This window comes from Astyanax mexicanus, chromosome 3, assembly GCF_023375975.1.
Source record: "Astyanax mexicanus isolate ESR-SI-001 chromosome 3, AstMex3_surface, whole genome shotgun sequence".
In the NCBI taxonomy this organism is placed as follows: domain Eukaryota; kingdom Metazoa; phylum Chordata; class Actinopteri; order Characiformes; family Acestrorhamphidae; genus Astyanax; species Astyanax mexicanus.
In genome coordinates, this window is record NC_064410.1 from 6,064,047 (window position 1) to 6,088,426 (window position 24,380).

The following is a 24,380-nucleotide window of genomic DNA, read 5'->3' on the forward strand; positions in this document are numbered from 1 at the left end:
TTTTCAGAAAGTGTGCAACAACAGAAAATTCACATCTATATTTAGTAAATCCTCCTTTTCTTTTGAAGAAATATCAGCGTCTAAACTCTTCCTACAGCTTCTAATGAGAGTCTGGCTTCTGGTTGAAGGTACTTCGCACCATTCTTCTATACAAAACATCTTTCTTGGCCTGCCAATTTGGGCCTTAACTAGAACTGTGTTTGTGGTCTTCCATTTCCTCACTATGTTCCTCACAGTGGAAACTGGCAGCTGAAATATCTGAGATTTGAGCTTCCTTCTCCTAAAAACCATGATGTTGAACAATTATTGTTTGTAGGTCATTTGAGAGTCGTTGTTTTGAGGCTTCCATGTTGCCGCTCTTCAGAGAAGAAGCAAAGAAGAGAAAAACTTGCAATTGGGCACCTTGACCCTTTCTCATAATTGGATTCGCCTGTGTAAATGTAGGTCAAAGGTCAATGAGCTTACCAAACTAATTTTGTGGTCCAATAATTAGTGCTAAAGGTATTCAAATGCTCAAATGTATGCACTTTTCTAATTTGGTTTAAAGGTTAAAGAATTATTGCACACTTTCTGTACATCCTATAAACTTCATTTCACTTCTCAAATACCATGAACAATGTGTTCATCTGCTTTATGATATATATATATATATATATATATATATATATATATAGATAACTTTAATAGCTTATCTGAACAACCAATGATTTATAAAGGAAAATCATAAAAGGAAAAATCATCAGGGGTAACTATAATACAAAAACTCTAAGACTCTCATCAGCAACTGCTGAGCAAGATGTTTATCTCAAACTAGTGGTGACTTTAGTGGTATGTTAGGCAAACCAGCGTCTCTACTTTCTCCGCAAGCTGCGAAGAGCTGGAGCCCCCACCCCCATCATGACCACCTTCTACAGAGGGGCCATCGAGAGCATACTGACCAGCTGTTTCACCGTGTGGTACGGGGCCTGCACAGCATCCTGCCGCAGGACCCTCCAGCGCATCGTGAGAGCAGCTGAGAAGATTGTTGGCACCTCTCTCCCCTCCCTTCAGGACTTGTACAGCTCCCGCCTCGGATCTCCAGCCACGGAAAGCCCTCCGTCTGGCAGGAGATCCCTCCCACCCACTACACAGCTTCTTCAGCCTGCTGCCATCAGGGAGGAGACTGCGGAGTCTCGGGCGAGGACCAGCAGACTGCGAGACAGCCCCATCCATCAGGCTGTGAGGATGCTGAACTCTCTTCCTGCTCTACCCCCCATCCCAATCCTGCCCCCAGCACACACTCACTCAGCATCCTGACCCCCCCACTAATAAAGTACTGAAACTCTGCACTACAATGCACAAAGTACTGGTCCCTTCCAAACGGACTTGCACTACACAACACCGCACTACTGATATACTTGCACTGTCATACACACTTTAATTCCACTTAATTAAACTGTGAACTTTAAGGACTTACGCACCCATTCACTTTACCAGCCTTAAGCTATATACCATATACCGTATTTGCACTACTGTTATTTACTATTTTTACTGTCATTCCATCTCAATCACCATCAATATTGCACTATTGTCTTACGTATGTTTATTGTGTCTTGCTGTATTGAACATATAGTGTCTCCCACTCTTTTATATTATAATTATATATCTATTTTTACTTATTTACTTATATTTATATATCTATTCCTCCCCCACACCACTGCACCTTGTTTTTGTCTCATGTATGTCTATTTGTGTCCCTGCTGTATTGTACACATATTATATCTATTATCTGTACTTGCTGTAAAATTGGGAAGGAGAGTAACGTAATTTCAATTCTCTGTATGTCCTGTACATATGCAGTATTGACAATAAAACTACTTGACTTGACTTGACTTGATGTTGGGGAAGTGCCAATTTTTCGTCAGAGCATGACCCACTCTCGACAAGCTGAGGCATGGATAACTTCCCTTTTTATCCCCTTCTTCCAGATCAGCATCTCATGTGCCTTTTTCACAATTTGCATAAAATCACCTTCTTATTCCACTGTGGGGGAGAAGAAGAAACAAGGCAAGTGAGACATGATGGTGGGGAAAACCAAAGTCAAACTCAAAGTCAGATCAAAAGCAGTGTAATCACTTTGTTCAAGGGAAAGTGAAATTCTTTTGGAAACTGACACATTATCCCTCTTATCAGTTCGTTACAGTTAAGGAAAAAGTATGAGTTATTGACTGTAATTAAGACATTTGTAATCAATAAACAAATGCACAATCTCTGCATCTTTTCCCTCTTTGTACCTTTCTGTGACGCGTTCCCCTGGTGTCTCGGTCTCGGTGTGGACTCTGATAGGAAATGCCTCTCACTCACGCGCTCTCTCTCTCTTTCTGATATCTTCCTGATGCGGTGCGGTGGAAAACAGCTGAGGCTGAGCGGTAGCATAGACACAAGTGTGGGTAGATGTGACGAGTTCATCTGAGAGAAATGAGTGATTGCACTACTCTGAAAAGGAGGGTTCTCTCATCAAATTTAGCTGATCACCCACTCAAGTGAAATGCAGGAATATCAACTAGCGTACACAGCTGTATTCTTGATCATTTAACCAATTAAAACCATAAATCTAGATCTCTGCAACCAGATCTTTGCAATCAAAAAATAGTATTACTAGAGTAGAAAGATTTACTATTGGTTCACCAACGACGAATATGGACAGCTTTGCCAGTCCAAGACGAGAAAGTGTTGCGGCTGAAGTTTGAACTCCGTCTGCAGGAATGTGGGCCAAGTTGGTGGAACTTGCGTACTAATTGACCTTTAACAGGAAGCACAGCATTCGGAAATGTTTAACTGACACAAAGACCAGTAATTATTAGCTGGAGGTTGAATGCACAGGGGATTTTTTGTCTGTTCATTATGCATCTCATGATAACCAATACTATCAGAAAACAATAGCTGATCAGAAATTTCCCTTTGTTAAACTGTTTGCCTGTCACTTTTGGTCTTGAGCAGCTGCGCAAAAGTAGTTTTAACCAGCCTATTTTTTAAATAACAAGAAAAATAAAAGAAAAAGTACAACACAATAACCACCTGATTAGGAATTTTGCACTCTATATAAAAGCCAAATATTTCTTGCCTTGGTCATGTTCTAGGAATTGCCTAATGTGCTCAGGACTTTTACATTACATTGAGGCTCTTCAACACCAGAAAATCCCAGCTATAGCACAGCCTAAGGTTTCTAAATTCAACAAGCATGTGTAAGTAAAAATAAACTTTACAAATCTTTTAAAGAAACCTAACTCTACCTTTAGTTCAAAAAAAAAAAAAAAAAAGAGGGGTAGTTTGAGAGGGGCACTGGGTAATGTATGGGTTTACAGGCAGGGCAGGTAACTAAGTTAAGTAAAGCTAAGCTAAGTTCAGTAAACCAAACTGTAATTCTAAAAAAAAGACTTTCTTATAAAGTCAAACGAGTGCTGTATGTTGATTTACACAAATTTCTCTCTTGAAAACTGTTTATTTAGGTGAGTAAAGCACTTCCATTTATTTACAGTGAGCTTAGATTCCTGAATTTCTCCAGCACTAAGGCTGCAGCATTAGCGGCTAACCGCTAGCCCCCCGTCATCTCTATATTGTGTATTCCTCGAGAGCTATTAGTCAGCTGAAAAGTGATTTGGCAAATGTGTTACTGACACTCTTTCACTTTTGAATCATAGCAGGGGTCTCACGACTGAGTCACCGCAAACGAATACAGTGTAGTAATGTCACGTGACCCGGCACGAGTTGCGGTTTACAGTGTTTCCCATCGCAGTGGCAGGGTAATAGAGGGGTAAAGTAGAGGTTACATAAAGGGAGGGCTATTCGAGGGGCAACAAAGTTCATTATTAGTATAAGCAAATGAGTACATGCTCTTTTTTTTGCTTTTGTGGGATCCCACACTTGACTCAGACTTTCTGATGAGGGGGTTTATGGAGATTATGCAGACACGCTGAAAGTGCAACTGACTACTGTCGCAACACTCCCACTAACACCAAAAGTCAACGCTGCTGTCAGTGTTAAAAAAGAGCTTTTATTTCAATTTTGTAACATTTTTAACCCATAGTATAATACAGATCCAGGTCTTCTGAGGCACAAGAACCATTCTCAGTGTGACCTTGTGAATACATTCAAGTGCATACATGTTTAACACTTACAAAGCTTATACAGTATTAAACAGAGAAACAAATACAAAAAAAAAAAATACAAACAAACAGGAAAACGTTGAAAACTCAATGTCAGGTTTACTTATACACTTATTTATAGTCTAGGATAGGCTGCTCTTCTCTTTATAAGATGCTGCCTGGAAAAGGTGAAGAAAAGAGCATACATTCTACATTATAAGTGGAACATTAAGAAAATCATTAAGAGAGTCATTATATAATAAAAAGAAATAAGATAAAGCATACCCAGCCAAATGTCTAATATTTTTAAATAATAATTATAAGTCAAAATTCAAACTTTATACCAAGAAATGGAAAATTGGCATGTCTTCTGTAGTGGTGTTTGGCATTCTGTTCTAGGACACTGAGCTCACAACTATGACAAAGTGTCAATCTGAGCCCGATATGCAAAGTATTGCAAATAATAAGTAAAAGGTAAATAAATCTCTAACCAATCTGCCTTTCTCTCTGCTCCTTGTCCTCCTTTTTCCTCTTCTTTTCTTTTTTTAAATATTTTTATTTTGTTTTTCTCCAAATTGACTGGCCAATTTCCCACTCATATTTTTTTAAATATTTTTATTTTGTTTTTCTCCAAATTGACTGGCCAATTTCCCACTCATTCAGCTGTTTATCCCCTATCACTAGTGATGCCCCAACACAAGGAGGGTGAAGACTAGCACATGCCTCCCTCAGACTCCACCTCTTTTCGAACTGCTGCTGTCAGCTATCATTGCCGAGTAGCATCACAGTGCACTCGGAGGAAAGTGCAGTGACTCAGTTCTGATACATCAGCTCACAGACGCCTTGTGCTGATCGTCATCACCCTTTGGAGTGATGAGAGAAGAAAGCACCATCTACCCACCCAGAGAGAGCAAGGCCATTTGTGCTCTCTCAGGGCTCTGGCAGCTGATGGCGATCTCCCAATCATAGTGGCACTGGAGCACTCTCTTTCATTTCTGTGTAGAGATATTAGCTGGATTCCAATGCCTAGGCTGCATCCAAGGTGGGTTGAATTTGGGTGAGATTTTGGTACACTTGGGAGAGATTTGATGTAACTGATCTATCACTTTGTACATACAATATACAAGGAAAAAAGAAAAATGGCGCCACCAACAGTCAACAATTAACAAGAAGCATTGCTACTGAGCACCCACCCTACCTCAATTGCAGCTTAGACTTTGGAACACAGCTAGAAAGACCAATCTGGCCATCATCACACGTATATCTATCATTTCTAATCATCACTTCTGCAGAGATTTGTAACAGCAATTTTATAATAGGTCATAAATATCTGAAGCAGCAGCATCAATAATTTTGCCGCGGCGGGCCACCACTGCAAAACGTATGTAGCGGAAACAATGAATTGTTCACTGTATTCAAAAGTGGTAAGCCCAGCATGTGATATATTATGATTCAATTGTTTGACATTTTGATTTTAAAAGCTGTACATATATAATATGCAAAACCTGAGAAACTTTAATCAAGTCAAAAGGATCAATATTAACAGTAATACATTCATATCAACTATGCTGTACACAAACAACATAGTATAAATACAACACCAAAATAAATACAATGAATTTAAAAAATATATTAAAAAAGCAAATATGTACAAGCATTAAACCTGGGTGTTTCCGACTCATTCATTATTCCTTAATAGCTTATCTATATATATATATATATATATATATATATATATATATATATATATATATATATATATATATATATACAGAGTGGAAAAAATATTTGCCCCTACAGATTTCTTTTGTTTTTGCTTTTGTTTTTTTACCTGAGTAAAAAAAAAAGGATAATCATTTTATTTATTAAAGGAAAATAATGAAAAGGCATAATGTGTTGCTTTTCAAGATCTTTTAGCTGCTTTTAATCTTAGTTTGATAGAAAAAAAAGCAAAAACAAAAGAAATCTGTAAGTGGGCAAGTACTTTTTATGCGAATGAAATATATAATATAAATACACACACACACATTCAGACCAGCTGAGTCTATAAAATTCCACACTAAATATCATTTACACACTATACCACAAATAAAATCAAACAGAAAGAATAATATATCATGTCATGTCACAAATTGGTCACTGATATCAAGATTGAATTTGTTAATTTGGGACTTTTAAGAATAAAATAAACAATAAATGTGAAAAAAATATAGTTTTTTTAATGTTATTTGTTGTAAGCAACCACTCTATTATAGATTTCTATAACACTACAAATTATAACCAGTGTTGTGCCAGTTCACAGCTTTTCTGAACTGGTTTAAAGTTCAGTTCATACGTGCTCAAAGTGAACAGTTCACGTTCAAAGTTCACAATTTTCATTTTGAACTGGTTCAAAGTTCAGTTCATTTTACTTTTTTCGTGAGATATTCAAATAAATACTTTTTTTTTTCACACTACAAGCTAGAAATCACTATACGTTCTTTAAAACTGCTCATTGTAGACATTTGCTCATTAAACTGCGCTGTCACTGTGGGTTTCTTACCAGGTGATGAAAATGTTCATAAGGAGAATCAGTGTCTGTCTCCGTGCATCACTTCCACTAGACATTTTTTTTTTTAATTGCAGCGCTCTCTCTCCCTCTCTCACTCTCATCATTGGTCTCTCTCTCTCTCTCTCACTCTCGTCATTGGTCTCTCTGTCTCTCTCACTCTCGTCATTGGTCTCTCTCTCTCTCTCTTTCTCTCTTTCTCTCACTCTCATCATTGGTCTCTCTCTTTCTCTCTCTCTCTCACTCTCATCATTGGTCTCTCTCTCTCTCACTCTCGTCATTGGTCTCTCTCTCTCACTCTCGTCATTGGTCTCTCTCTCTCTCTTTCTCTCTCTCTCACTCTTGCACTCCGCGTTCTATCTCTCTCTCTCTCACCCTCGCGCTCCGAGCTCTCTCTCTCTCTCTCTCTCTCTCTCTCTCTCTCTCTCTCTCTCTCACTCTCGTCATTGGTCTCTCTCTCTCTCTCTCTCTCTCGTCATTGGTTTCTCTCTCTTTCTCTCTCTCTCACTCTCATCATTGGTCTCTCTCTCTCTCTCTAGTCATTGGTCTCTCTCTCTTTCTCTCTCTCTCTCTCTCTCTCTCGTCATTGGTTTCTCTCTCTTTCTCTCTCTCTCTCTCTCTCTCTCTCTCTCTCTCTCACGTCATTGGTCTCTCTCTCTCTCACTCTTGCGCTCCGCTCTCTCTCTCTCTCCCGCGCTCCCTCTCTCTCTCGCCCTCACGCTCCGCGCTCTCTAGCCAACGTTCATTTACAGGGATGTCTGCCGTTTATGACACATACTGTGAACTAATTCACGTTCAAATTCTTTATTTAAAAATGTGTTGCGTTCAGTTCAGCGTTCACGAAACAATGAGCGTGTTCAATGAGCGCGTTCTTTTGAACTCGTTCACGCACAACACTGATTATAACCAATAGTGGGTAGTGTGCTGTGTGTTCTGAGGAATGACCCGGCCACTTCAACATACTTGGTGAAACCCGTAATAAAGTGAAGTGCAATATAAACCACTTTCCTTTCTGATAAAAAATATACATTTTTGTGAAGTAATAAAACAGTGAATAATTGTGTCCATATTATTATAAACTCAGTTTTCCAGACAGAAATGATCCTGTAACATTACTCTTTTACAATGAGTCTCACTCATGTAACATTACAAACTCCCTCTACATCATCTCCATCAAACTTCAGCTGAGTTTTATTATGCCCACATAAGTGTTGTCCCCGTCCAGAGTTGCCTTTGGTTTGTATACAACCTTTAGACTCCTTTTACTCGGTGAGTGGAATGCCTTACCCATAAATCCAGTAGAGAGTTGTGATCCATTGATATGTCCTGTTAAGAGTATTTCTTTATATACATTTTCCTTTGTATCAAATACCTCCACTAGGACTGTATAATTCACACTTGGATCCCGGGACTGCAGGGTCACTTGTAGGTAGAAGAAATATATGCCATCCTCCGTCAATTCCACTCTCTTATTACTCTCATGTTTTTCATCTTTCCACCTCAGTTCTCTAAACTGACTTCCATTCTCGAATTCTACAAGTAAAGAGAATAAATATTGATGATAATGTGGTGGGTTCAAATGTTTGAGGACAACGGGCAAATAATAATGGTCAGGCTTACCAAAATTAAAACTGTATGGTAGAGTAGATGGGACCGTTGGAGGGGGTTTCGATGTCACAATTTCAATCTGTGAATTAAAAAAACAAAACAAAAATTATATATATATATATATATATATATATATATATATATATATATATATATATATATATATATAATATCAGATCTGAAGCTAGCATTATAAGATGTAAACAGTGGTATTTAATAAGCTTCTTGTGCACTTTTTAAGTTATTAATGCCTTGTTTTAAACGTCAGGGCTCTCCTGTTTCTAGCAAGGAGGTGTGGAGCTACTTTGAGCTACTGGATAATGGTGTAAAAAGCAATTTATTGGGGAAAATTATTACCTGTGTCACCCAATCTGAAGGGTATTTGGACAAACTGTTTAAATTTCTGGATCTCGGAATGCTGTGGAAAAACGGAGGTGTGCTATTCTTCAAAGGTAAGTACTTTTTTTATCATCTTTTACTACACTACAAGTCCAGTTCTCCTTTAAGTCAGTGACAAGACACAGAGTCTTCAAGATACATCTCTTAACTGATTAAATTAATTTACAGTTAGGCCCATAAATAAGTGCAGACTTTCAGGTTTAATTTAACGGGATGAACATCAAAAATATCTTATGAAGTGTTTAGGAATTACAACCGTTTTTCTACAAAGCTTCTTATTTCAGGGGCTTAAAAAGTACAAAGTTGGTTCAGAATCCTTTGCAGGGGATGACTACCTGAAGTTTGTAACCCATGGACATCACCAAACACTGTGTTTCCTCCTTTATGATGCTTTACGGCAGCTGCTGTCTTCAATTGTTGCTGATTTGTGGGTCTTTCTGCCTTTAATTTTGTCTTAAGGGAGTGCAATGCTGTTTGATCGGGTTCAGATCTATTGATTGACTTAAAAAACTCCTTGGGTTGCTTTTGCAGTATGTTTTGGGTCATTGTTCATCTCTACTGTTCAGCCCTGTCCAACCTTGCTGTATTTGGTTGAATCTGAGCAGAAAGTAAATCTCTGTAAACTTCAGAATTCATCCTTCTGCTTCTGTCTTTAGATTAATTTACAATGGTGACCCAGTGACACTGGAAGCCATACATGCCCATACTACCACCACCATGTTTTACAAAGGATGCTGATGAGCTTTGTGTCGAGCTTTTCCAAACCTTCTCCAATACTTTCTTCTTCCCATCATTCTGGTACAGGTTGATCTTAGTTTCATATGTCCTACATATGAAACTAGGATACATATGTCATGTATATACAGTATCTCATATTATCTGTGTAGTTTACAGATAGGATGCAGCCAACTACGGAGAAGAAACTCTGACAGAAAAGAAACTAATGGCAGAACTTATTGAAACTTAGGGGTATGCCAATCTCATACTAAGTATCAGTACTGCAGATTTTTTGGTCAAAGTCACTGGTTTAAATATTGGAAAAACAGTGTAATCCGATATGATCCATTAGTTGGTCCAAACTTAGCTGCAAAAGGCTGGTATGGCTGTGAGTTTTAATCTGTGAGATTAAACCAGTGGAATCAGGAAAACTGCTGGTTGTTTAGAATAAACACCTGCAGGTACACTGGCCTTTTACGGACAAGACATCGGATGTGGATGGATCCTTGACGTTTGTGCTTAGAAGCCAAGCCTACATGTGTTCTAGCCTGCATGCCGTGTTTGATATTCTCATAAACTTTTGGCTCTGAACTACCCTCTTTTTTGTATTTCTGAATGTCCACGGCAATATTAAGGATGCATGGAAGAGTGTTGGCATTCACAGTAATTTTCATGGATGTATAACTGAGCCTTAATATTGCACTGTCGGACATAATGAATGAATGAATGAATGAATGAATTAATTAATTAATTAATTAATTGAGTTACACTTATATAGCACCTTTCTGGATAGCCAAGGACGCTTTCAAATCACATTTTTACACACAACTATTTATACTCAGCGAGAAGCAGCAGCCAATAGTGCACAGTGTACTCTTAACCGGAAACGACTACAGCCTTACAATAGTTTAACCAGGAGAGAGTGCCAATCCATATTTGGACACACAGTCCTACATACATTTACACACAAAAAAACTCACATACAGTGTGGCCCAGAAGGTGGCCTCTTTTGAAGGCTGTGCACAAGAAAGCCAAATTTGCTAAATGCATGGATTCCTGGAACCATGTCCTATGGTCTCATGAGACCAAGAGTTATTTGTTTGGTTTGGATGGTCATACGCATGTGTGGTGGCAATCAGGTGTCTCATGCCTACAGTCAAGCATGGTGGTGGGAATGCCATGGTCTGGGGCTTCATGAGTGAAGCAGGTGTTGGATTGTTTTTGGACTGTTGGAGGAAACCGGACCCACGCAGACACAGGGAGAACATGGAAACTCCACCCAGATAGGGACTTAAACCCGAGTCCTGGGAGGTGAATGTGTTAACCACTAAGCCAATGTGCTGTCCATAATACTGTTTATTGTTCATAATGAAATCACTGGCTTGTTTTGAAGGTGAGATGAAGAGAATTCCCCTGCAGTGGAAATGTCCAGTTCTTGCGGTTATGGGCCCACAGTGTTTAAATCATGTGAACTGACACTCTGGCAGACTAATTCTCATTGTCTGTACCCATCATGTACAGCAGATAAAAAAAAGTTGTGACTCATAGCAGAATATACTGCTTTGTCTTGTCTCTGTGGTTCTTAGCTGAAGATGACTAACATGAAATGACATGAAAGGCTCTCCCCCTCCTCTTTCTCAAAATGGGACAACTGGTTCCATTGCACTGCCTCTGCAAGTTGAGGCAAACTGAAGCCTGGAAATGGAGCCAATATGACAATAAACCACCACCTCTCATAGGGTTCCACACTTTGGTTAACACTGCGAGTTATATTCCGGATGCTGGAGGGAAGAGACGGTGACACTGTGCCAACCTGATGCAGAGAAATGTTCTAGTAATACATGTGGTGAAGCTGGAGGACTAATTGATGTGGATAAACGTTGGAAACACACTGAGACAGTGTGTACTGATTGCTTATTAAAGTTAAGATTATTTATATTAGACACAAGACATTGTGAGATGTAAGCAATTTTCTCTTGGTTCTGAAACATAGCTTTTGAGAAACAGCCCTCAGATTTTCTCACTATGATCAAAATAACATCTCACATGTGGCTTCATCGGTTGTTCAACCAGACTGAATAAGATTCACAGAAGAAGAAGAAGAAGACCTGCACTTGCATAGTTTTCTCAATTTCTATCCAAAACCTCCCACACATTTAAAGAAAACAAATTATTCCTTTGGGTAAACTCTGGTGGTTCTCATGCTATTGGAACATACTGGAACAGTTCTTCCTTGACGTTTACATGAAAATTGTGGTCTGATAATAATTAGACTACATTTTCCACAAACATTTTCCACAAAACTGGGAGAGCTCTGAGAGCTTCTTCTGAGAGTTTCAGACGCTCACTCATCTTGTTTTCAGACAAAAAAAAATGTACATGATACATAGGTGTTACTACACAATGAAACCACGAAAGGAGATGACATTTCGAGTTTTCTTCAAAACTTAAAAAAGTCTTTTTTTGCTGCACATAATTGACTTAGCTCTTAATAATTATATTGACTTGTTATTTGTAGGAACCTCTTTGTTTTTTTGGGAGCCTTTAAATATTCAACGCTCAAAGCGCAGATACGTCAAGGATGTACGATGTGTGGACATGCTGTTACATGTCTGTGAACTTGTGGCATTGTGCGTCACCTTCACCTGAGGTGACAAAGGTTTACAACGCAATGTCTGCTGCTTACAAAGCCTAAGGCTGTGGAGGTTGGCTTTTGTGCTGGACAGACAAATATTCCTGCCATTTTTGCCACTTTTACACACAAGTTTTCATTTCATACATTTTCTGATTAAAGAAAGGCTCTAATGAAGTCTGAATAAACTGAGGTAAGTAAGTAGGATTTGGCAACTAGGCCGTAAGAGTCAGCAATTGTTATTGATTATTTAGTGAATACAACTGCTGACAAATCACAAGCCACTGTCAAATAGGTATAGCATGACAAATAGAATGAAACAATACTGTACCTCTTTGTCAGGAGGATCTCTAGTAAGGATGAAGTGTAGAAGGATGGAGACAACTATGCCCAGAGTCAGAAAGAAGGCCCACACCATCAACAGGCAAATCAGCCTCCTCAGCTGGGCCACATGCTTGACATTGATGGTGTCCACCCTGTCACACTGCCGGCCAGATCCAGACATAGCTCAGAAGGTTGCACGCCTACTACAGTCCACTGTTATAAAGAAACGCACTGGAGGCAGGTGAGAGGTGCTAACAGATGGGTGAAGTGAGACCAGGAATGAAGTGCAGAAGAGAGAGTGTGAAATGCTGACAGGTTCTGGCTCTGTGCCTTCCCTTTAGCTCCGGCTGCTGAAAAACCTCAGGCTGACTTGTGCTTCCTGTGCTGCTAGGCGCTTTTTGTGTGGACGGTAAATAAAAAAGGTGTATCGACGTGTGAGCGTGCTGCGGCTTCCTCAGCAGGTGTCCAGGTGGAGAGGTGTAGTGTACTTTCCCCCACAGCATCGGTGATGTAAGTGAAGCGAATGAGAGAGAATGCAAAGAAGTAGACAGATAGAAACACCTCCCTCTGTGGACAGGGACAGGCCCCCTTTGCAGTTGTCAGATGTCAGAGGAAGCAGAACTACGCAACAAATTCAAGCCAAAGCATGGCGGAAATGCCTCATCAAAACAATTAAGAAGAAAAACATCCCCGGTGCCACAAAACCTCAACTAAAGGGTGGCCAGTGCTAAAACCGAGGTAGACCGCCTACGGCCATCCTATCATCTTAGACACTATCACTTAAAAATCAGCCTGATAGTCTGATTAGTTTTGTCTCACTTCTGTTTTCTGCTCACTCTCTTCCAAAAAAAAAAAAAAAAAAGCCAAAATCTACAGAGAGGATTCCCCCTCTGAGATCAGGGCAATATTTGACCTTTAAGTTGAATCGAATCTTTCCATTGGTCAGTCAGTCATCTTTGTATACTTTGTATAGAGAAGAGAATATGCTTATTATTTTATTATTTTATTTCCCTTGTTCATAATTCCCTAAAGCTGATCCCCATCAGTCCCATCCATCCTGACAACAAAGCACTTTATAAATCTAAATGTTTGTAATGCGACCCGTGGCACAGTTAAAATATATATTTGTCCCAATGCAAGACCATATTTTTTGCACTGGATTATAAGGCACCGGAATATAAGGCACCGGATTATAAGGCACACTACACTACAATACTTACTTCTGAATGGCGAAAGAGTTAGTGCTTAGCGTGGTTAGTGAGTAATGCTAATGCTGCTCCAGCAGTGCAAGCCAGGGTCAGCAGGAGGCTACAGTCTGATAAGACTTGCCTCTGAACTGCAAAAGAGCTAGTGCTTGGCACGGTTAGCGGCTAATGCTAATACTGCTTTAGTCTCAGTTCTGGAGAACTAAAATGAAACTCCTGTATAACTCTGTACTTCAGCAGAGTGGCTTTATTGATACTTATAACCTGACATGTAAAATTCATACATATTTCATCCCAAACATTTTGGAAAAAATAAAAGAAATTTAAGTGAGCCTTATAGTGCAAAAATTACCTTTTTCATTTTAGTGCTAAAATGTGCTACTACTTTTTAGGATTTTTCCCACATAGGCTGAATCTGATTTTCCCAGCACAGATAGCATGTGCTTAGCAAATGTGCTTAGCAGGGTTTTGCACCATTTTAAAAGTAAAATTTAATGCTTTTCAAGACCCCAAATATGTACTCATCATTTCTTTAGTTCTCTCCCCAGTAACATTAGCTAACTTTCTGCTGCGTTAGTATGTTAGCTAACTTGCCGCTAATGTTAGCTAGCTCTCTGCTAACCTTAGTTCTGTCCCTGGTAACTTTAGCTAGCTCGCTTTTGCTAGCAAAAGTTAGTATGTTAGCTAGCTCGCTGCTAAACTTAGTTCTCTCCCCGGATTAGATGTTTTAGGTGGGCTACTGTATTTTCCCATCTGCATTAAACGCACCACATAAAAAGTTAATACCTACAGCAAATTTACAGCCAATTTTAAGACAATTTAAGACCTTAATTACTTTAAAACCTTAATTCTTTTAATTTAAGACATTTTTAAGAACCTGCAGGAACCCTGGCTTAGGACCACATAACTGTTTGATGGAAGGGCTAATTGATTCAGGAATCCAAGGATTGCTCCACATTTGTAACAGTAGTCTATGCTAATAAAAAATCTTAAATCTGAGCTTTTTGCAAACAAAAGAAATCTGAGTTTTCCATTGGCAAGTTTTTGGTGGCCTTAATGTGCACATAAATTCCATCATACAACTGGATGTGACAGTAAAACAAATAACACAGTGCTTTATATATGAAATTGTATTTGTGTGTCTATGTATTTCTGATCATTCATCTCATTTACAATCTCTAAACTGTAGATTTTTCATTTTCTTTCTTTCTCTCTTTTTTTTATTTCGGTACATGTCTTGTCATGCATGTCCTTGTGGGTAAAGGCCTGTGGTCTGCCTGGGAAACTTTCGCAACAACAAAATGACGTCATACACTTTAAAACTCACTTTCAATACCGAGCTGTAAAGTCTCCTCAACCTGCCTCTCTAAACAACAGTGGTGCTGCAGATTTGTGTGAACCCTTTAAAATGTTTAAAGTGTATACAGTGGTGTAAAAAAGTGTTTGCCCCTTTATGATTTTTTTGGCATGTTTCTAACTCTTAAATGTTTCAGGTTATTAAACTGATTAAAATATTAGTCAAAGACAACACAAGTAAACATAAAATGCAGATTTTAAATTAATGTTTTCATTCTTGAAAAAAATAATCAAACCTACATGGCCCTCTGTGAAAAAGTGTTTCCCAACAGTTAAAACATAACTTAACTGTGGTTTATCACACCTGAGTTTAATTTCTCTAACCACACCCAGGCCTGATTACTGCCACACCTGTTCTTAATCAAGAAATCACTTAAATAGAACCTGCCTCATCAAGCAAAGTAGACCCAAAGATACTCAAAAGCTAGACGTCAAGCCAATATAAGAAAGAAAGAAAGAAAGAAAGACAGACAGACAGACAGACAGACAGACAGACAGACAGACAGACAGACATTGAGATCTATCAGTCTGAAAAAGGTTATAAAGCAATTTCGTAAGTTTTGGTACTTCAGCAAACCACAGTGAAAGACATTAAATACAGATGGTGAAAATGTAATACAGTGGTGAACCTTCCTAACCAAAGTTACCCCAAGAGAACAACGACAACTCATCCAAGAGGTCACAAAAGACCCCACAACAACATCCAAACAACTGCAGGCAGCAGGCCAGCATTAATGACTCCACCATAAGAAAGTGACTGGGCAATTTTGCTCATTCATGTTTTTGCTAATTTTATACCAAAAACTAATTCCTGTTACTTTCATTTCTGTTGCTCAAAACATAAAAGTAACAGGAATGAGTTGCAGTAACAGGAGTGATTTTGTTTTTGTCATAAATATCAATCATTTGAACATGCAGTTAACCATTTCTTTTTTGAGAGAGAGAAAAACATAGGAATTAGTGGATTTCAAAAAGACTTAATAGAAAAATTTTGTTTATGTAGGCGCCCACTCAGCAGCAGACAAAATTTGGCCACTGGAGCAAAAAGAGGAACCGAAAAAATAAGCCAGAATCCCTGACAGAGTTATTTTCTGTTACTCAGAGGCATAACAGAGGAAGATTGTGACATACTCTATCTCTACAAATATGGATGTGATTTGTAATATGCTACGAAATGATATCAAAATATAAAAAAGTGATCTTGCTTCACACAAGTTGTCAGACAAGACAAAGCTAACTCTGACATATTAGATGGAATGGATAGTCACAGATATTGCCGCTATGAAATTCCTCCCACTCACTTTCCATTGTTTCATATGCAACGACTGCAGCCTCCAACAGCCAGTCTGACAAAGCTTGCTCAGAAATAGACTGATAAGAAAAACGCTTAAGTAGTGATTAACAATGGTAGTAAATTATCAAAACTATAAAATCTAGAATGTTACAGTAAGGCAATGGAAACTGCTGAACAGGACATGACAACAGTAAGCAGTGTTACAGGCAAGCTGGAAACAATCTAATCATTTTACACTCATAAAGTGGCAATACGACAGGATTACTGAAAAAAATAAATAAATTAAAAATATTCATATACAGTAAAGGAAATAAGTATTTGATCCCTTGCTGATTTTGTAAGTTTGACCACAGACAAAGATATGAACAGTCTAAAATTTTAAGGGTAGGTTAATTTTAACGGTGAAAGCTAGAACATAAAAAATAAAATCCAGAAAATAAATCACATTATATAAGTTAAATACATTTTTTTTGCATTTTGCAGAGAGAAATAAGTATTTGATCACCTCTGTAAAAAACAAGTGTGGCAAAACCCTTGTTGGCAAGAACAGCAGTCAAACGTTTTTTGTAGTTCATGATGAGGTTTGCACACATGTCAGGATGAATTTTGGTCCACTCCTCTTTGCAGATCATCTTTAAATCATTAAGACTTTAAAGCTGTCGCTTGGCAACTCAGAGCTTCAGCTCCTTCCATAAATTTTCTACTTGATTAAGGCCTGAAGTCCGATTAGGCCACTCCATGAATGTGCTCCATTAATGTGCTTCTTTTTGCGTGACTATTTTGTTGCATTAGCTGTATGTTTTGGGTCATTGTCGTGCTGGAAGACCCAGCCACGACCCATTTTTTATGTCCTGGCGGAGGAAAGGAGGTTGTGGTGAAGTAGTCTTGTGTGCCCTTAGCAGAGAAACATCCCAAAACATAATGTTCCTACCAACATGCTTGACAGTGGGGACGGTGTTCTTTGCGTCAAAGTCAGCATTTCTCGTCCAAACATGGTGAGTAGAGTTAATACCAAAGAGCTCAGTTTTTGTCTGATCTGACTACAGCACTTTCTACCAATTACTCTGGGAATCATCCAGGTGTACATTGGCAAACTTTAAACGGGCCTGCACATGTGCCTTCTTGAGCAGGGGGACATTGCAGGCACTGCAGGATTTTAATCCATTAAAGTGTATTGTGTTACCAATGGTTTTCTTGGTGACTGTGCTCCCAGCTGCCTTGAGATCATTAACAAGTCCCTCCCGCGCACCAACAGTTGTCTCCTTCTGTCCCAGCGTCTTACTTATGGTTTTGTAGCCCATTCCAGCCTTGTGCAAGTCTATGATCTTGTCCTTGACATCTTTAAAAAGCTCTTTGGTCTTGCCCATGTTGAAGAGGTTAGAGTCTGACTGATTAATTGAGTCTGTGGACAGGAGTCCTTTATACAGGTGAAAATTTAAGCAGGTAACGAGTTGATTGGGGGTGTCTAACTGGTCTGTTGGAGCTGGAACTCTTAATGATTGGTAGGGGATCAAATACTTATGTCTCTCTGAAAAATGTATAAATGTATACAATGTGAAGACGCAGATTAATTGGCTTGGCAGTGGTTAAATGAAACGTTATTTGCATGTTTTACTAAGTAAACTTTTAATCAAAATATGGTCAAATACTGTAGCTTTCAAACATATTTCAGCTATCAATGTACAAAATGTTTTAGTGTAGTTACTATTTTTTCTTCTTTTATTTTATTGCATGTATATAATAGGGGGATTTTTTTAGTTCATTTGCAAAAACAGATAATAGAGTATGTTTAAAGCATAGCACCTATTGTTTTTTTGCTAATAAACCATTTTTGTTTTATATTTTTCAGCTTTATTAGTGCTGCTTATAAACTAGTTCTTTACCACTTTATCACTGGACAGTTTTGGCCACAAAACCACTGTGGGCTGCATATTTTTAGTTGACTGTAAGTTTTAAATTGGTTTAGCATGTCAACATCCTCTTTCCACACTATCTTTAGAGGTGAATTATAAAATAAGTAATTTTCCGACTTACATAGCCTTTTATGATGTGAACATTTTAAAGTTAGCTTAAGACATTCTGCCTCGTAACCTTATAAGATCAGTATGTGTCACTGTTTTAAGGGCTCATAAACAAGTATGGTACTTGGTAGACTGGTGCTGTGGTTTAATGTACACCACAGTCCACAGGGGATTCCCGACGGTAAAATATGTGTTTTGGTTACAGATGTGGGCGAAGCCCACTGTCCTGCAATGTCTACAGGTGTTCGTTTCAGCTCTCTCTCTTCACATCATGACCTGATTTCACTAATGAGCTCTGCTTATGAGCCAAAACTGTCTTTAATGATCTACTTTTAATGGTTTTATTATTGTCAAGGGTCTATATAAGGTCTTACATCTTGAAGTTGATATGTAGGAAGTAGGGGAAATTACAAGCATATGAATCAGAGACACTCTGATATGAATCTAATTGTGATGGCTAGATGATGTAATTAAAGCATCTCTAAAACATCAAGAAATTCTTGTGGGATGGTTTCCAGTTTTGGGTTATTTACCACAGCATGACTATAAATGAAACTTAAAACTATTTGTACTTTCAGACCTAATCAATCATTCCTAATTTGTGTTTTTGTTTTACTGTATCTGAGTCAAACTCACATATTTGTAGAATGTGTAAAATTGATGCACCTCATGGAGGAAGCAGTATCAGAACACCAACCAGATACCCCTCTTGAGAGTCCATCATTCAGCCCAGTACAGTCAGGCCTGTTGCAAGAAGACAAGAAAACCAATTAATATATGAATTGAAAAATGGACATGGATATACTTTAGAGTAGTCAGAGGTGAAATGAGTTTTGATGGGATCCATGATGCTCTTGAAAGCATCCCATACAGGAGGGGGAAAAAAACACTGCCCGCCCACACTAAAAACTGATTAGCTGACTCACAAACAGATTGGCATGCACTTCATGAATATGCAAACGAGGGGAGCGCCTTTCTCTTTCTCCTTCTCTTTCACACATGCAATAGGAAAAAAATAATCTGTGTCGCCTGTGTGCGCGTTCTAGATTACGAGAGATTTTATCTGACTTGCGAGCATCAGGGAGCCGTTATTGATATACGGTAAACTCCCGCATCTTCCGGGAGACTTGGGACATCTGCCTTATTGCTTATTGGCAGGAATAGGGTTGTGTTTCTCAATCTAAACCCATTTTGTCCAATTTACAGAGCCTGGGCTGAGTGTTAACAAAATACTTTTTGCTATTGTTCAAACAAATCAGAGAACTAGTAAGGAACTGTGAGGAAAAAATCACTGCATATTAGAAAATGTTTATTAAATAGTTGTAAATAGTGGTACAGCATTTGGTGTATTGAGTTATTTCTATGAACTTCTAAATGTCATGGGAACACATAATAAACTTGTTACTTACTTTATATTAAAAAAGCCTCAGTGCCTTTAATACACCTGACTGTTAAATACTTTACATTCTCTCTTTAAAAACAAAGAAACTGACTTGTCACATTTGGTTTACTCATCATATTTTTAACCACCAGCAGTGAGTGATAAGTTCTAGAACTGCTGAGGCATCAATAGTTATTCTCTGTCTCCATCTACTGGACATAAAGCAAACCTGCACAAATTTGAGGAATAATGCAAACCAAACAAAATCTACACCTCAGCCTGTTTTTTTCTGACAGTCATGTTTTAAATAAAATACTCATATAGCAATGATTAATGGTAAATCACACAGTGTACTGTTAATTTTAAAACAAATTAAATGCAATCCAAAAACAATTCAAGGGTCCCTATGTCTTACGAATCCTGGAAAATCTGGACATTTAAATACTAGAACCACATAAAATCACAGCACAAGGGAAAAGGTTTTTTAAAAAAAAAAAAAAAAAAAAAACTTACAGTAAGTATATAAGTATTAAAAAAATGTCCTGGAAACTTTCCCTTTCTGTTTAGTCTAAATACACTTCTCTGCAGGCATGGTTTAAACACCTTTTTTTAAACACCAAACGTTTGTTTTTGAGGCTGATCGCATTTTAGTTTCATGAGAAGATGTAAACCGAATGTGCACTTTTATTATTTAATATACGTAAGTATTTAATAATTTAACTATTTCTTTTAGTTTGGCATGACTGGCAGAGCATGAGGAGAGTATTCAGCTGAGGCTGAAGGGAGGGATAGTGCAGATCTATGCCACCTGATGGTTGTTTTTTAAATGTTCTGCATTTATGTTAATTTTGCTATAAAAAATATCTCAGACAAACAATTCTATTGTAAACTACAACAACATTTTAGGGCCACTCATAAAAAAAATAAACAGTTCACTTTGAGAATAAAGTCGTAATATTACAAGACTGAAGTTGTGATATTATGAGATTACAGTCGTAAGAATACAAGAATAAAATTGTAATATTATGAGATTAAAGTCACATACCTTTTCATTCGTGATTTTTCTTTATTAAATGTATTTAATACATTGTGGATTAATATTGACAAAAATAAAGACAAAAAAAAAACAATTAAGGGACACATATGGAATTACGTAGTAAACAGTAAAAAAAGGGGGTTGTCCTCCTCAATCCCCTGATCTAAACCTGATGAACTAAAATGGTGATTTGGGATGAGCTGAAGCTTAATCTGGTTTGTTTAGAAAAATTTTTTTATGCGTTTTCCAATATAGCTTTATTATATATTATATAAATATGGGACTGTATAACTGGGTAGATTAAAATACAGGTAAATTATAACTTTAAAGTACAAGAGAACTATATCTACTGCATCTGTTTTTTTTTCTATATTTGTATTTTATACATTGTACTGTAGATTAATACTTAAAACATCCACACTATAAAAGAACACATTAAAAATATGGCATAAAAAACTGACTGCTTTTTTTTTATTTTACAAAATGTATTTAAACATCTCAGGTGGGCTTAGTTCAGGGGATTGTGGAGGCCAAACACCTTTTTTTGGTTTACTTTGTAATTCCATATGTATCCCATAATTGTTGTCATGTTTTTAATAGTAACCTACAATGTAGAAAATAATTTAAATAAAGAAATAAATAGTAAATTCTTGAAGAACTTCCTTGTTTATGATCTGATTCGATTTTTTTTTGATATAAGAATACTTACAATTTGTCTGTCAAGCAGTTTTTCTGACTTTCCTGTGAATTATACATACAATTCAGCATAAATTAACCATATATTTAATCTTATCATCAAAATATCAAACAAAAACTACCAAATAACAGTGTTAAAGCAACAACTTTCCAAGCAGTTTATAAAATATACAGGATGGATGTATTTACCTGTAAAATAAATCGACTATTCTGGGTAAGAACATTTTTCTTAATTATCTATTAATAATAACTATTTGAACTTACTCTTTAAATTGACACCTTGTTTGTAAGAACTACTTTTAAATAGACTTTTTGCTAGTAGAAACTAATCATTATAATAACGTATGGATCTATTTACATATAAAATAATCAACCATTTTAACTTACTCTTCAAATCAACTCTTAGTGAGTAAGAACGTTTTTCTTTATTGATAAGAACTACTTTCAAAAACGACTCTTTGTTGGTAAGAATCGAATTGTGAATTTCAATACAGTATGGATCTATTCACAATTAACTGTTTGTGGGAAAGATCTATACTCTTAATAGGTGAGAACTAACTTAACCTCTCTTTAAATCAACTCTCAGTGGATAAGAACTATGTTTAAAATGGACTCTTTGTTGGTGGGAACAACTTTATAAAAATTGACTCCTTAGTAAGATTCGTTGATAAGAATGAATCGTTTTAATACAGTATGGATCTATTGGCCTGTAAGATTACTTCTACATATTTTATTTAAAAGTATGCACAACCATTAATATTTTATTTGGCTCTTATATTTTATATATTTTATATTTTATATTTTGTATTATTTGTGGTTTCCATTTATTTAAAACTTTTTACGTAAGGATGGGGGACAAAAAGGGCACTTGTTTTAGAGGGTCACCCCTTTTTTTTTTCCATTTTTTGTTTCCCCATTCTTTTTTCTTGTGTGAATGTTGATGTCTGTCTCAGGGCTCAGAAGGAAAAGAGAAAGAGAGAGGGAGGGAGGGAGGGAGGGAGAGAAAGGAGAGGGAGGAGGGGGGGGGGGGGAGGAAGGGAAGGGAAGGGAAGGGAAGGGAAGGGAAGAGAGAGTGAGAGAAAGAGGGCGGGGGAATAATAATGCCTGCAAATCAAAACAGTGCGTTAAAGAAAGTTTTCTGGCTCTTGGAGGGAGGAAAAAACATGCTGCAGAGCAGCTTCTACTGGAAACAACACATGACGGAGTTTAGAGGACTTTTCCCTGGAGGAGTGAGAGAGGAAAGGAGTGAGAGGAGAAGAAGAAGGAGTGAGAGAGTGTTTTTGTTTTTTTCTCTCAGTAACTTAAGCTAAAGCTAGTTGGACATACTGGACATACTCCGCACGTCGTGTTGACCGTAAACTGAGGATGGCAGGACTCTCCGCACTTTCCCTCCGTGCACGCAGCTCTGGAGCCCGGCCAGGCGTGCAGGGTCAGTGACTTCTTCCCTGTTCTCTTAGAATAACCGAGTTATTCCAGGACTTATTAACTCAGGAACTCAGGACCCAGAGCTGGACTTGCTTAGTGCCCGCAGTGCTCTTGCTTAGGTTAACCTTTTACACGGGAGGATGTCAGCTGTGCTTACCTGTGGGAGATAAACTTCAGATAGACTTCAGGACTTCAGGACGAGAAGTGCTTATTTGTAGTGTTTTGAAGCAGAAATCATGCAGATGCTGAATTCCACCGACGGTCTCACAAGCGAGCGGGACCTGGAGGTCCAGCAGCGGCTGGCGGACAGCAGCCTGCCCGGCGAGGGGATGAGGGAGAACGGTAACCACACATTCGTCCAGCCGAGGCACGGGGCTGGAGCCCCCTGCTCCCAGCGGAAGATGCTGGTCGGCTTAGACATACTGTGCCTGATTGTAGGTAAGAGCTAACTTAATTTACTCATTTTTTTTACTCGACTCTTCGTGGGTAAGATCCAACTTACTATTATAATCGACTATTCGTGCATAAGAGATAACCCTAGCTACTTTCCCCTAGCTTCCTAAATCGAGTATTCGTAAGCAAGGGCTAACTTATGTTTTAATCGACTATTTGTGGGTGAGAACCAATTTTTGTTAATTCTTAATATTTTAAGAACTAATTTTAAACAGACTTTTGCGTGGAAAGAACTAAATTAACTTATTTTATAAACCAACCCTTAGTGGGTAAGAACTTTGTTTAAAAATGACTCTAACGTACTTAGGTACGAACTAGCTTATAATCGACTAATTGCAAATAAAACTATTTTGGCAACATGTGTGTAAGAAATAACCTTAAAATCAAACTTTCTGCAGATAAGAACTACCTTATCTACTTTTAATCAACTTTTTGTAGGTAAGAGCTACATTACTTTTAGAACAAAGTACTTTTTTAATGGGTATGAACTACTTTTAATTAACTCTTTATTATAAAGAACTGACTTAACTAGCTATTTGTTTATCTTTTAACTCTTTTATGGTGAGAACTAATTTTAAGACCCACTCTTTCTGACTAAGGCTTTTAAAAACAACCCCTCCTGGGTGAAAACTACTTTTACATGGTATTAATCCTTGGTATTATAAATTAACGTTACTTACTTTTATGTATACTCTTGCTCTGTATTAATTAGCTACTATTAAAATGACTATTTGTTGGTATTAACTTACTTAGCTATTTTTAATTGATTATTCAAGGGCAAAAACAACCTTTAAAAAACAAATATTTCTCTAAAAACAGACCAGTTTTTAACACATTGAATCGTTGGTTAACGCATATTATTAGCATTAGCCACATATTTATGACTAATAAATTGACTATTCGTTGGTATTAACTTAATTAGCAACTTTAAATGATACATAGATGGTAAAAAAAATAACTTTTTAAAAAATCCTACTTGTTTTAAACACATAAAAAAGGTTAGCGTTACCCAACGACTTGATATTATTAGCATTAGCAGGAAATTCATGATAAAATATTAGCAGTGGAGCTGTTAGTTAGCTATCCTTACTTTCTGACAGTTCTTGCCAAACCAGACTCGTGGGAAATTAGTCGTTTTCTGTTTGTAGGAAGTGATTGAAC

At 37.6% G+C, this 24,380-nt stretch overlaps 2 protein-coding genes across 3 annotated transcripts in view; one reads left to right on the forward strand and one right to left on the reverse strand.

The window, feature by feature from the left end:
- Nucleotides 1–5,873: 5,873 nt before the first annotated feature.
- Nucleotides 5,874–23,051, reverse strand: tnfsf18 (TNF superfamily member 18). Of its 2 annotated transcripts, XR_007438161.1 has the most exons (4): nt 22,924–23,051; nt 18,865–18,972; nt 8,293–8,359; nt 8,148–8,205 (listed from the first exon to the last, which is right to left on the reverse strand). XR_007438161.1 is itself a non-coding variant. In XM_049475761.1 (3 exons), the coding sequence occupies exons 1-3, from the start codon at nt 12,531–12,533 to the stop codon at nt 7,853–7,855; spliced, it is 594 nt and encodes a 197-aa protein (XP_049331718.1). In that variant the 5' UTR covers nt 12,534–13,179; the 3' UTR covers nt 5,874–7,852. The 2 variants fall into 2 exon arrangements, 1 of the variants encoding a protein (XP_049331718.1); XM_049475761.1 differs by lacking the exons at nt 18,865–18,972; nt 22,924–23,051 and adding an exon at nt 12,360–13,179 and having other exon boundaries at nt 5,874–8,205.
- The window catches only part of ppap2d (phosphatidic acid phosphatase type 2D), a 47,391-nt gene continuing 45,430 nt past the window's right edge, over nt 22,420–24,380 (forward strand). Inside the window, exon 1 of the mRNA XM_049475759.1 lies at nt 22,420–23,204. Coding sequence (XP_049331716.1) covers nt 23,003–23,204 — 202 coding nt within the window. The 5' untranslated portion in view covers nt 22,420–23,002. The remainder of the gene's footprint in view (nt 23,205–24,380) is intronic.